This window comes from Lissotriton helveticus, chromosome 2_1 (genome assembly GCF_964261635.1).
Source record: "Lissotriton helveticus chromosome 2_1, aLisHel1.1, whole genome shotgun sequence".
Taxonomy (NCBI): domain Eukaryota; kingdom Metazoa; phylum Chordata; class Amphibia; order Caudata; family Salamandridae; genus Lissotriton; species Lissotriton helveticus.
The window spans coordinates 2122623995-2122637748 of NC_136059.1; the positions used below are offsets into that span (position 1 = coordinate 2122623995).

General features: G+C 44.3%; 1 protein-coding gene across 2 annotated transcripts in view; it reads left to right on the forward strand.

The window, feature by feature from the left end:
• The window catches only part of WDR17 (WD repeat domain 17), a 953840-nt gene that overhangs the window by 806613 nt on the left and 133473 nt on the right, over nt 1–13754 (forward strand). For both annotated transcript variants that reach the window (XM_078677682.1, XM_078677683.1), the window contains exon 27: nt 7352–7453. In XM_078677682.1, coding sequence (XP_078533808.1) covers nt 7352–7453 — 102 coding nt within the window. The remainder of the gene's footprint in view (nt 1–7351; nt 7454–13754) is intronic.

Consider the following 13754-nt stretch of genomic DNA (forward strand, 5'->3'; position numbering starts at 1 on the left):
CAGACAGTGTGCCGAATGAATGGAGTAAATTAGATATGGGTGTTAAGTCTATTTTGAGGTCAGGAACTTACACTATCATGTCTTTGCGCACATAGGGACAGCATGTATTTGAGGCCCCTGTGTGATGCCCCAGTCTCCTACCAGCTGCCTACGGTTTTGTGCCAGAGGTTCCATCACTAAGAGGAATACTAGAAGTGATAGTGGGCACCCCTGTCTGGTTCCCCAAAATATTGAGTACAGGGATTAGATATGTACTCCAGTTCTCGCTCTCACAGTAGGGCTAGTATATAGGAACCTGACCCAGCAAATGAAAGTGGGAGGATGGTATCAAATGCCTCCTGAAGATTTTTCGCCACTTCCATAACCTGATACAAACACTGTATATTCAATAAAGTGCTTCACCGTGGGGCAAATCCATATTGATCAATATTTATTAGCCCAGTTAGCTAGGTAAGCAATCGTCTAGCTAACACCTTACTTAATATCTTATACTCTGTTTTCAGACGCGACAGAGGACTATGGGAGGACAGGTCTTTCGGATTCCCGGCCAGGTTTGAGCAGTGATGTAACCAGGGTTTGTCATGTTATGGGTGGTAGAATGTGGCATACAATTTGATGTATAAACCATCCATCCCAGGCAACTTAACATGTGCCAGTTCATTGATAGCATGGCAGAGCTCCTCAGGTGTTAGAGGTGCTCATAATCCTTCCCGTAGGTTATCCGAAACCCAGAGTACCTGTAAAGTATCAATAAAAGCCTCATTGTCTTCAAAGGACTGGTGGGAATGACTGTAATAGAGCCCAGCGTAATATTTGCGAAAGCTGTTTTAATGTCTAACTGGGTGGTGCATTAATCATAGGCGGATGTGGCTACTAAAAGAACAGGTGTAGGTGGCGATTTCGGCCTAATCATACAGAGTGTACCTGCTCTATCACCGAGCATGTGTAATTTTTGAGTATAGGCAATATAGTTTAAGGGCCCGATTTACAGAACTAACTTAAGACAAAATCCTAAACTTACTACCATTTTGGTATTCACAGAAGGCACTTACTCATTTCGGTATTCACAGAAGTTAGGAGTCCTAACTTTAGGACTCCTAAATGCCTTCTGTGAATACCGAAAGTCTTAAAGTTAGGATTTTTCTCAATTTAGTAGTAGTAAAGTTAGGACTCTTAACTTTAGGACTCCTAAATGCCTTCTGTGAATACTGAAAGTCTTAAAATTAGGTCTTTTCTCAATTTAGTAGTAGTAAAGTTAGGACTCCTAACTTTAGGACTCCTAAATGCCTTCTGTTTGAGATAAATCCTAACTTTAAGACTTTCGGTATTCACAGAAGGCATTTAGGAGTACTAAAGTTAGGACTCCTAACTTCTGTGAATACCAAAATGAGTAAGTGCCTTCTGTGAATACCAAAATGGTAGTAAGTTTAGGATTTTGCCTTAAGTTAGTTCTCGGAATCGGGCCCTAGGACTCGCAAACACTCCAAGAGCTCTGCCTATTTAATTCTGGTGTCCTGGAGTCGGTCTACGTATGTATCATCATGCAACGTTTCATGCTCGAATAGCCCTAGTTGTGTTTTTGTATGTGTACGGTCTCGTAGGACACTCGGCCTTGCCCCAATGAATGTGGTAATTGACACACCCCTAACTACGACTTCAAACGCCTCCCATTCTATTAACGGGGATGAAGCAGTGTTGGAATTTTCAGCAAAATGTGTGTCTATGGTGGTAGCTAGGACATCTTTAAAAACAATATAGTCAAATAAACTGGGCTGCAATCACCACGTCGGAACAGGAGTCGGGACCCGGCCACATGCAATATTCAGCCCGTGGGGGCTGAGGTCAGACTATCTTTTACCCAGGTAAGTGACGTCAAATGTCTTCTCTCCTCATAATGGTGATTTTTCTTTGGAATGCTTTCCTATTCTCTGATTATGTGTGTTTTGCTTACTTTGCTAATTTAGAATTTCATTTTTACGGCTCTTAAAATGTCTAGTGTTTAAAAAAGAATCCTTTGAAAGCAAGTAATTGTATCAGTTCGTTTTTGATGTAATGTAACCCTGCAAAAACAAGCATGGAATAGAAGGTAGTGGTCTCAGTTGCAGACAGTGAGAAGTGGCATGTTAGGATCTCCATGGAGCTTAGTGTCACTAGCTTGCCTTTGGTGCAAGTCCAAGAGGACTTAAGAATGATAGCAAGGACTCTTCCCTTAATCACTTCCGTGATGAAGAGAATGTAAAGCTTGTGATAGGTGATGAGGACTGCTATGTTTGGTTCTTGAAGGACTGAAAAGGCAGTCTCTGTAAAGCATATACCTGTTTCTCACTACACAGTTTCTCTAATCATTGTTGTATTAGTTTAGGCGCTACATTAGAAGCTTTGTTTAGGAAATCAGTGTCAGTATATATTATCTTTTTTAGAAATTTCCAAAAGCTTCCTTACAATTTTGGTAGGTATTGCTGGGGAAATATTTCAAAGATAAAGAATCGTCAATGCACACATCCATTAGAAGGAAAAGTTACTTAGTTTTGCAAACATTGTTTGTAATGGATGCTATTCTGCCTCTTTGGATTCTTTAAAACTGTCTACAATGGTTTATGAACCTTAAAATCTGACCTACCACCCAGGAGGGGGGAAGGGGGGTTGGTGGGAGACACTGCTGTTGCTCTTGTTACAGGGTGTCGATTATGCAGAACTGATGCAAAATTGGCCCGAAATAACAAAAACATCCCCCAGCCTTCGGGCCCAAAGGGAAAACACCCGGTGTCCACTACTGCCAGTCGGAACTGTATCAGAATCAACATTTAAATAATATAAGTAGCCTTTTCTTCTAGAACAGTTGCACTTTCCTTTAGTTGGTAATTCTCCAACCCTGCAACCTGTTCCTGCTTACAACTAATTCTGTATCATGGCTGCTTAAATCTGTCTCTTGTATGGTATACAGGATTATCAACACCAAGGGGGGGCCCTGGATGCTCCCTAAGGATTAAGATGGCAACATTTGTTTGTGGCAGACATGTGGGTATAAAGGAAATTACTGGGGTGTCTACCTGACATGCAGTGGCGGCTCCTCCGTTATGGTAGAGGAGCGTTACCCTCTAGGCCGCAGGCACACACATTAAGGAAATGGTAATAAATACAATGTTATTAATGTGTCCCAGGCTCAAGCTGGTACAGCAGGAGGGCAGGGGGTGGGACTGATTATTGAAATTCCACTATTATTCCAGCCCCTGCTATGGTGCACGTTATATTGTCCGGCTGCCTACAGCTAGCCAATCTGACCTGCGCAGTTCAGAGCCTGTAAACCCAGGGCTGAGAAACAGCCGAGGGATTGCAGCCGCAGACCCCAGCCTCAAAATTAGCACTGAGTTAACCTACTCTAACCAATCCTGATTGGTTGGTTTCGCATTGTACAAATGAGGAAGTCCCTCCCTTTCCTCCCAAGTCCAAGGAGAGTGGCAGGACGCCGGGATGAAGGAGACCTTATTCAGAGCCTGCTCTTCCAGCATATATGGCAAGTGTTTTGGGCATCATGCCTCACTATAATGTAATGTTGCCGGCCGCCGCTGCCACATGCAGTATGCAAAAAAAAAAGATGATGGACGGAATGTTGCACAATGGCAAAACATTCACCCCCAGTCACAGATCTGGGTTTAATCCATCGTTATTTTGCTCACCAAGCCACCCCAGTTCAGACATGGCCATATGCAAATCAGTCTTGACCCTGTGCCTCATGGGAACAGTCCAGCCCGAACTGCTAACCCATGTCTTTCCTGGACCGGAATCAAGCATCCTAGGACCGGTTTCTGGCTATCAGCCGTCTTCAGCCAGGATAGGTTGACTCCAGTGGCGTGGTGAGCAAGGGATCCACGTCTGGGCATACCCTTCCCACATAGGGTGAATAGAAAAACAAACAAGATGATGGACGGAATGCTGCACAAAGGCAAAACATTCACCCCCAGTCACAGATCTGGGTTTAATCCATCGTTATTTTGCTCACCAAGCCACCCCAATTCAGACATGGCCACATGCAAATCAGTCTTGACCCTGTGCCTCATGGGAACAGTGCAGCCTGAACTTCCAAGCCATGTCTTTCCTGGACCGGACTCAAGCATCCTAGGACCGGTTTCTGGCTATCTGCCATCTTCAGCCAGGATAGCTTGACTCCAGTGGCGTAGTGAGCAAGGGACCCACGTCTGGGCATACCCTTCCCACATAGGGTCAATAGCAAAACAAACAAGATGATGGATGGAATGTTGCACAATGGCAAAACATTCACCCCCAGTCACAGATCTGGGTTTAATCCATCGTTATTTTGCTCACCAAGCCACCCCAGTTCAGACATGGCATATGCAAATCCGTCTTGACCCTGTGCCTCATGGGAACAGTCCAGCCCGAATTGCCAAGCGATATCTTTCCTGGACCGGAATCAAGCATCCTAGGGCCGGTTTCTGGCTATCAGCCGTATTCAGCCAGGATAGCTTGACTCCAGTGGCATAGTGAGCAAGGGACCCACGTCTGGGCATACCCTTCCCACATAGGGTGAATAGCAAAACAAACAAGATGATGGACGGAATGTTGCACAATGGCAAAACATTCACCCCCAGTCACAGATCAAGGTTTAATCCATCGTTATTTTGCTCACCAAGCCACCCCAGTTCAGACATGGCCATATGCAAATCAGTCTTGACCTTGTGCCTCATGGAAACAGTCCAGCCCGAACTGCCAAGCCATGTCTTTCCTGGACCGGAATCAAGCATCCTAGGACCGGTTTCTGGCTATCAGCCGTCTTCAGCCAGGATAGCTTGACTCCAGTGGCGTAGTGAGCAAGGGACCCACGTCTGGGCATACCCTTCCCACATAGGGTGAATAACAAAACAAACAAGATGATGGATGGAATGTTGCACAATGGCAAAACATTCACCCCCAGTCCCATATCTGGGTTTAATCCATTGTTATTTTGCTCACCAAGGCACCCCAGTTCAGACATGGCCATATGCAAATCAGTCTTGACCCTGTGCCTCATGGGAACAGTCCAGCCCGAACTGCCAAGCCATGTATTTCCTGGACCGGAATCGAGCATCCTAGGACCGGTTTCTGGCTATCAGCCGTCTTCAGCCAGGATAGCTTGACTCCAGTGGCGTAGTGAGCAAGGGACCCACGTCTGGGCATACCCTTCCCACATAGGGTGAATAGAAAAACAAACAAGATGATGGACGGAATGCTGCACAAAGGCAAAACATTCACACCAGTCACAGATCTGGGTTTAATCCATCGTTATTTTGCTCACCAAGCCACCCCAGTTCAGACATGGCCATATGCAAATCAGTCTTGACCCTGTGCCTCATGGGAACAATCCAGCTCGAACTGCCAAGCCATGTCTTTCCTGGACCGGAATCAAGCATCCTAGGACCGGTTTCTGGCTATCAGCCGTCATCAGCCAGGATAGCTTGACTCCAGTGGCGTAGTGAGCAAGGGACCCACGTCTGGGCATACCCTTCCCACATAGGGTAAATAGCAAAACAAACAAGATGATAGACGGAATGTTGTACAATGGCAAAACATTCACCCCCACTCACAGATCTGGGTTTAATCCATCGTTATTTTGCTCACCAAGCCACCCCAGTTCAGTCATGGCCATATGCAAATCAGTTTTGACCCTGTGCTTCATGGGAACAGTCCAGCCTGAACTGCCAAGCCATGTCTTTCCTAGACCGGAATCAAGCATCCTAGGACCGGTTTCTGGCTATCAGCCGTCTTCAGCCAGGATAGCTTGACTCCAGTGGCGTAGTGAGCAAGGGACCCACGTCTGGGCATACCCTTCCCACATAGGGTGAATAGAAAAACAAACAAGATGATGGACGGAATGTTGCACAATGGCAAAACATTCACCCCCAGTCACAGATCTGGGTTTAATCCATCGTTATTTTGCTCACCAAGCCACCCCATTTCAGACATGGCCATATGCAAATCAGTCTTGACCCTGTGCCTCATGGGAACAGTCCAGCCCGAACTGCCAAGCCATGTCTTTCCTAGACCGGAATCAAGCATCCTAGGACCGGTTTCTGGCTATCAGCCGTCTTCAGCCAGGATAGCTTGACTCCAGTGGCGTAGTGAGCAAGGGACCCATGTCTGGGCATACCCTTCCCACATAGGCTGAATAGCAAAACAAACAAGATCATGGGCGGAATGTTGCACAATGGCAAAACATTCACTCACAGTCACAGATCTGGGTTTAATCCATTGTTATTTTGCTCTCCAAGCCACCCCAGTTCAGACATGGCCATATGCAAATCAGTCTTTACCCTGTGCCTCATGGGAACAGTCCAGCCCGAACTGCCAAGCCATGTCTTTCCTGGACCGGAATCAAGCATCCTAGGACCGGTTTCTGGCTATCAGCCGTCTACAGCCAGGATAGCTTGACTCCAGTGGCGTAGTGAGCAAGGGACCCACGTCTGGGCATACATTTCCCACATAGGGCGAATAGCAAAACAAACAAGATGATGGACGGAATGCTGTACAATGGCAAAACATTCACCCCCACTCACAGATCTGGATTTAATCCATTGTTATTTTGCTCACCAAGCCATCCCAGTTCAGACATGGCCATATGCAAATCAGTTTTGACCCTGTGCCTCATGGGAACAGTCCAGCCCGACATGCCAAGCCATGTCTTTCCTGGACCGGAATCAAGCATCCTAGGACCGGTTTCTGGCTATCAGCCGTCTTCAGCCAGGATAGCTTGACTCCAGTGGCGTAGTGAGCAAGGTACCCACGTCTGGGCATACCATTCCCACATAGGGTGAATAGCAAAACAAACAAGATGATGGACGGAATGTTGCACAATAGCAAAACATTCACCCCCAGTCACAGATCTGGGTTTAATCCATTTTTATTTTGCTCACCAAGCCACCCCAGTTCAGACATGGCCATATGCAAATCAGTCTTGACCCTGTGCCTCATGGGAACAGTCCAGCCGGAACTGCCAAGCCATGTCTTACCTGGACCGGTAGTATGCAGTATGCAAGCATTAGTCTCAGGATGTCACTTCTATAGGGGACCCCTATTTGTTCAACCTGTTATTGGTAACCTCTTTACTTGAAATCTATCATACTTATGCTTTTAACTCCTAGCTGTTCCAATTTGGTTGCCTGTCCCCATATATTGAGAGTATAAATATATCCGACACTGTTTGGCCAACTTATATTTACCATGGTAACAGTGTATTTTATATTTCATATTGAATATTGAGGCTGAAATAAAGTATTTTTTTCTTGATCCATTGATAAAAATGCAAATATTGAGTCCCCTTTACCTTTGGTAACACCAAATTAATACTATTATTTTCTAGAGTTCGTAATGAGCTCCTGATATTATGTGGTTATACTGGTGCTCTCCTAGCCATCAGAAGACAGTATACAAGCATAGTGCCTGCACTTTACGAGTACACAAGGTAAGATTATATGGTTTTCTTTTTAAAAGTAGGATGAAACACTGATGTAAATGTATACGATATTTTATGTATTTGTGTTACAGCATCGCCCACATCTATTTCTCACGTTTGTTGACAAAACAATACATAAATGCCAACACTACATACATACCTATAACAAAATTAATTTGAATCCGTGCTAAATAATGTATTATTGTTTTGTTTTTTCTAGGAAAGCTCTGCACAGTGCATGTTAAGCAACTCGATATTGAACTGCTATTGGGGAAACTGTATTTTAAATACTCACATTTTCTTTTCCAGCTTTCTTTCCTCACGTGGTAGTTAAGCAGCATGGTACTTGGTCTAAAAAGCTTCAGTCTGATGCTTACACCTTTACTTCTTTATACTTTCCTTTTTCTTCCTCCTTGTTATCTGTGTGTAACATGTGTATATATATCTATATATATATTCACTGAAAAAACCATAGGTTATAGACCATATATAGTTAGGAATTAGCATTTACAAAACCTTGAAAATTCACTGAAAAAACCATAGGTTATACACCATATATAGTTAGGAATTAGCATTTAAAAAACCTTATTTTACTCACACAAAACCATTGAAATTCCATATATAGTTAGTTGCACTAACTATATATCGCGCACCCGCAATCCACTGCTGATCATGTCACATATTACATCATTCATGACATGGTCAGTGACATCACTGATGACATCTCAAATGACATCACTGATGAGATCACTGATGACATCATCCAGTGACTGTGTGTTTCTGTAAAGTTTAAATATGTTTTACATATTGAAGAATGAGTAGATGTATAAGTGTCTGGACGAAGGATTTAGTAGGCGCATGACTGAATGTATGAGTGAGTGATTAAATGTGTCTCACTGAGTGCATGGGTTAGTTACTAAACTGTCTTAATTTGTGCATCATTATGTCTGTTGTTCTGTAAACTGCTGCATGTGTTGATCAGTAGCTATATGATTAACTATATGGGTTATTGATTGATTCTCCAAGTATTTGTATAGGAGACTGAGTGTGTGTGTGGCTGGCTGGGAGGTGTGTGACTCTGTGCAGATCAATGTGTACTTGTATCAATGATTGTATAAGAAAGTAAGTATGTGTTAGTATATGTTTGAAAATGTAAGGTGCTCTATGTTTAACTGTATAGACAAGAAAATGGAAGTGTGATTGATTCTTTACAGGACTGACTAGGTGTGTGAGTAACTCCATGGATGAGTGGCAGAGTGTAAGTGTCTGTATAGGTGTATGAGTGCATATGATAGTGTTGTAAAGATGAGTGATTGTATGTATGAATGATTGTATGGGTGAATGAGTGAATGTGTGTGTAGACGTAGGAATCAGTGAGTACGTATGTAGTAACTAGTATTGGTGTGTCAATGGTTTCAAAAATTATACTCTGTATTTAACACTGGGTGAAACAGAGGTTATATTAAAACGTGAGGAGATGCATTGTATTGTCACATGAATGATATCATCAGTGATGTGGTCATTGATGTCAAATGAGATGTCATCAGTGATCTCATCAGTGATGTCATTTGAGATGTCATCAGTGATGTCACTGACCATGTCATGAATGATGTAATATGTGACATGATCAGCAGTGGATTGCGGGTGCGCGATATATAGTTAGTGCAACTAACTATATATGGAATTTCAATGGTTTTGTGTGAGTAAAATAAGGTTTTTTAAATGCTAATTCCTAACTATATATGGTGTATAACCTATGGTTTTTTCAGTGAATTTTCAAGGTTTTGTAAATGCTAATTCCTAACTATATATGGTCTATAACCTATGGTTTTTTCAGTGAATTTCAATGGTTTTTTAATAGCAAATATCATAAGCTGTCGAATGTCAAGTACGTGGTAAGTAAAAACATTTTCGTGTTTATGCACACTGATCTGCTTTGAATGCTGCCCCCCACCCCTCATTTCTATTAGGAGTACTCTCTCTTTGCAGATAGTGAAGGGTAGTTAACGCAGCCCTTTGCCCCCTTTGTAATCCGTCGTGCCTGCTTCTCTCTCCATTTGATTGATTGTTCTCTTTGGTTCATTCTCTATTTACAAACAAGCACAGAGTCGCAATACTCTGTTTAGTCTTTGCAGATAGCGAAAAATCGTGTAAAAAAACAAAAGGAATCGAGCAAAATCAGTAGGCCACTAATGGGATCTCTTTTTGACCTCGCTAAAATAGAAACATTAGGAACAACCTGTTGAAAATAGCAATGCGTATGTACATAAGCGGCGTTCATTTGTGTTCACAGTACCCCTTGTTGATTGTTTGAATCGAGCATTGAATTGTTCGAAGTTAATTCTCTTAAGGATCTTCTCTGCCTGCAAACTAGGAAGAATAGGAATATTCTCTCTCCCTTTGCAGATAGTGAAGGGTAGGTAACGCAAGCCTTTAACACGTCGTACCTATTTCATTCCTCATTGATTGATTGATTGTCCTAACATTGACTGTTTGGGAATTAGTTCTTTTTGGAGGTATTCCCTGTTTGCAAATAAACGTAGGAAAATCTTTGCAAGTAGTGAAAGGGTACGTAATGCGGACCTTTCTCCCCCGTTGTAATCTGTCATGCCTATCTACTCCCCACTGATTGATGCACCTGTTTCACCCGGACCATTTACTAGAGATACGTCATCTGGCCCGACCAGAGAGCACCCCTAGTGAAAAGGACATATGCAATAATAACGAAGTGATCACTGTATCCTGTTAACAGAAACTTTAGCATGAAACAACCTGGAAAGAAAAGAATAGGAAAACGAAAATCAGTAGGCCACTGATGAACATGAACTTTTATTAAACAACGAACAAAGAAACGATAACATAACGTAATGATAAAACCTATTAATGTCCTAGAAACAAGAAAACGTTAAAATATGCCAGTGGTGAGAGACCAGAAAAACAGTAAGAGAAACCAAATCACCCCTCGCTGTCCCACCGCCTGCCACGCCCAAAAAATCGATAGACTACGGAAAATGCAAGTCAGTAGAACATCCGCCCCCACTCTGGAAACTTCCAAGGTGGGGCAGGGTTCCGACTACGCCCAGCCGGGAGCAGCCCATATAAGGCAGGTCCTGCTGCCACGCCTCGGCCAGGAGATCCTAACGTAGGGTGTAGCCGGAGGAGAGGCCGAGGCCAGCGGGACCCGGCCAGGGGATTGCCTTTACAACGCTGAACAGTTGCAGGGGGGGGGAATGTCTCCTCGACCCTCCCCTCTCTCTCCCAGTCCGGCCGCGGTGGCCCTTGAGAGTTGCAGGTAGTCCCGCCACATGCTCTTCCGGTCCGGCCACCAACGGTCGGGGGGCCGAGGCCGACGGGATCCGGCTGCAGCCGATAAACCAAGAAACCCGTTCATGGGGCCAGAGCCAGGGGCGTCCGGCCGACATCTACCGGAAGCCCGGCCCGAAGACGGACGGGACACTTCTTCTTTCTTGAATAATGGCTGCGACAACACTGGGGGGGGATGTCTTGCACATGCCTCCGACCCCCCCCCCTCGTCCTCATCGCCTGGTCCGGCCATAACAAATCTCAAGCGAGACGCCGTGGGGTGCACTGGGAGGGAGAGACGGTGCGAACAGGCCTCTCCCGCCTCCCCAGGTGGAGGCTTCCCAGCTGCACCCTCAGCGCTCCAGGCGCCCGGAAAAGGGTTCTTCCACTGTGGCCATGCTGCAACGTCTCGCCCGGCAGGGTGGAGCCCGTCCGCTCATGTGACCCCGCGATCGCCGGTAGCTGCCGAACTCTCAAAATGGCGGTCGACCTGGCAAGAGCGGGCCCAGCATAAAGAAATGGCCCGGTCACTGGTTGACTCCACCACCGTAGTCCTCCACGACCTTGAAGATTCTAGAGGAGCCGCGGGAGTCTCCGACCCCCGATGGGGAATGACTGCCATGATCGCCCGTGGAGTGACGAAACTGTATCCGCGGGACATCGGCGCTCCCATGCTGGCGACAGCCTCACTTTGAATTACTAGAATCCTGCAGACCTCACTTCCGGTGAAAGCACAGTGTGACCCGGTAGGAAAAATTATTGCACCCCCCTCCCCTTTTTGACTGATAGTTCAAACCACCAATCCTTTCCTTTGCCCTTTTAACGGAACTTTGGACTGCCTCCCCCTCTTTTACATTTTCTAGAGAAAACAAAACATTAACCACTACATTAGCATAGCAGTTGACACCAGAACTGTTTTCAAATTGAAAACCAACAACATCTTCAACAGAATCCTTTTTGTTTCTGCTGTGACCCTGCTACAGCACAGGCATTGTCCCCAGCAGTAATTCTGCAATGCCGGTAAGAATAGCTGTGGTGCCTACTGGACTCACTCACCCCCGCGGCGCCCCACGCCGTTATTTGCTGGGCGGCAACTTACTAGACATCACCTTCGTGCCATCTAGATTTCAGCGCGTTCTGCTGCCTTGGAACTATTCGCACAACAGACCGCTACTGACAAGAATATTTCATTATTGGTGCTGTCAATTTCAATAAATCTATTGGATAATTCAAAAGAAATTGCCACGGTCTCTTCGTTGTTTAAATGTTTTTACTGTTTTTGTTTTGTTGTATATATTTATATGTTATTAAAGTTTTATATTCCTACTACTTTGTTGGAGTGCTATATATTTTTAATGTGACACATAATTGTAAAAACTTTGATGTACAAAGAGTCATTCCTGGAATCTTCCGCTTCAGGCTCGGTCCCCTCCCCAATCACAATACAGGATGGTTTTCAGATAGTAGGAACACGTGTGGTGTGACGGATCTCATCGGGTGTGGGCCTTGATCTACTATAACTCCTTTGAAGAGGGGTGATTCTTTACAGCTGGGGCCATAAACTACATCTGCAGGGCTAGCTGATAGCCTGGACAATCGGACACAGAGGAAGAGGAGTGTCAGAGGGTGCGGTAGTGAATAGAGCGAAAGGGAGGTGTCGGGCGGGCACAGAGTGTGATTCTCAGGGAAGAGCAGCGCAGATGGGGGGAGGTTTATTGCCCATGCATAAGACAGAGAGCGGTGGTGACCAGTGCCTGGGGAAGATGCGTGCGTGGGTGAGGAGCCATGCTACGAATCGACAGCGTGCAGAGAGTGGGTCTGGTCAAGACATCTAAAATGGCTGCCGTGCACGACAAAAGTGTGGCATTTCAAAAAAGGCAAGATGGCGCAGACAATGTTTTTCAACACTTCCTCATTTCCTTCGAATCGAACGTTAACAGACGTTGGGGCATATTACCAAAGTTAAGCGATATTTATCGCTAACGATGCTTACCAACTAATTTTTTACCACTAAGCATCGTCAGAAATTATCGAAGATAAACCTTGCTATTATCAAGGTTTATCGCAAATGCGATAATAAACGGCCGCAATGCATGAATATCGCTAAAAACTCAGCGATATTCATGCATTACCGAGCTAATGCTCTTAGCCATGTTATCCACCTCCCATTGGATAACATGGCTAAGAACTGCTCAGGGCAGGTGTTACTTTTTGGAGATATTCGCGCTTAGCGCGAATATCTCCAAAAGTTGGTAATAGGAGATAGATATCTTGCATGTTGTAATGCAAGTTATTGTGGTATATGGAACTCATACCATAATCTCTCAGGAAAGCAGAAACTGATCCTTTTGGGACCGCCTAAAAAGGCCTAGGGGGTGAGGAGTACTCTACTTTGCCCCCTTTTCACGTTCCGAACTATTTTATTTTACTCTCTTCTGTAATTACACAAAATAGCAGCGATAAGATGCATCGGAGACACACAGTGAGAGAAAGGAGGCCGGAGATGAAGAAGAGATGTCAAATACACATTGGAGATAATATAGTGGCAGAAGGGAAGTAAATATGAGTAAACTTACCATGTAACATAAAAATGTTGCACTCTATACTATAAGTCTCATTTTATACTACAATCACTTCGCTACAACCTCATAAATTAAAAATAAAAATGAATAATGTCTCAAACAATTTTTGATTTCTAAATATAAATTTATTCTTCAGAATTTTCTAAATTTGAAAGAACTAGTAACATGTCCTCATCAGCAATGTCCTCATGAAAAGTCTCCAATGATGATTCTTGTAACTCTATGGTCTCCAAACACTCGATAAATTCGCCATCAAGAGATTGATCAAAAAAATCATTCAAGTCATCTCCTCCTTGTGACAATATTTCATTATTGGTGCTGTCAATTTCAATCAATGTAGTGGAATCATTCAAGTCATCTCCTCGTGACAATATTTCATTATTGGTGCTCTCAATTTCAATCAATGTAGTGGAATCATTCAAGTC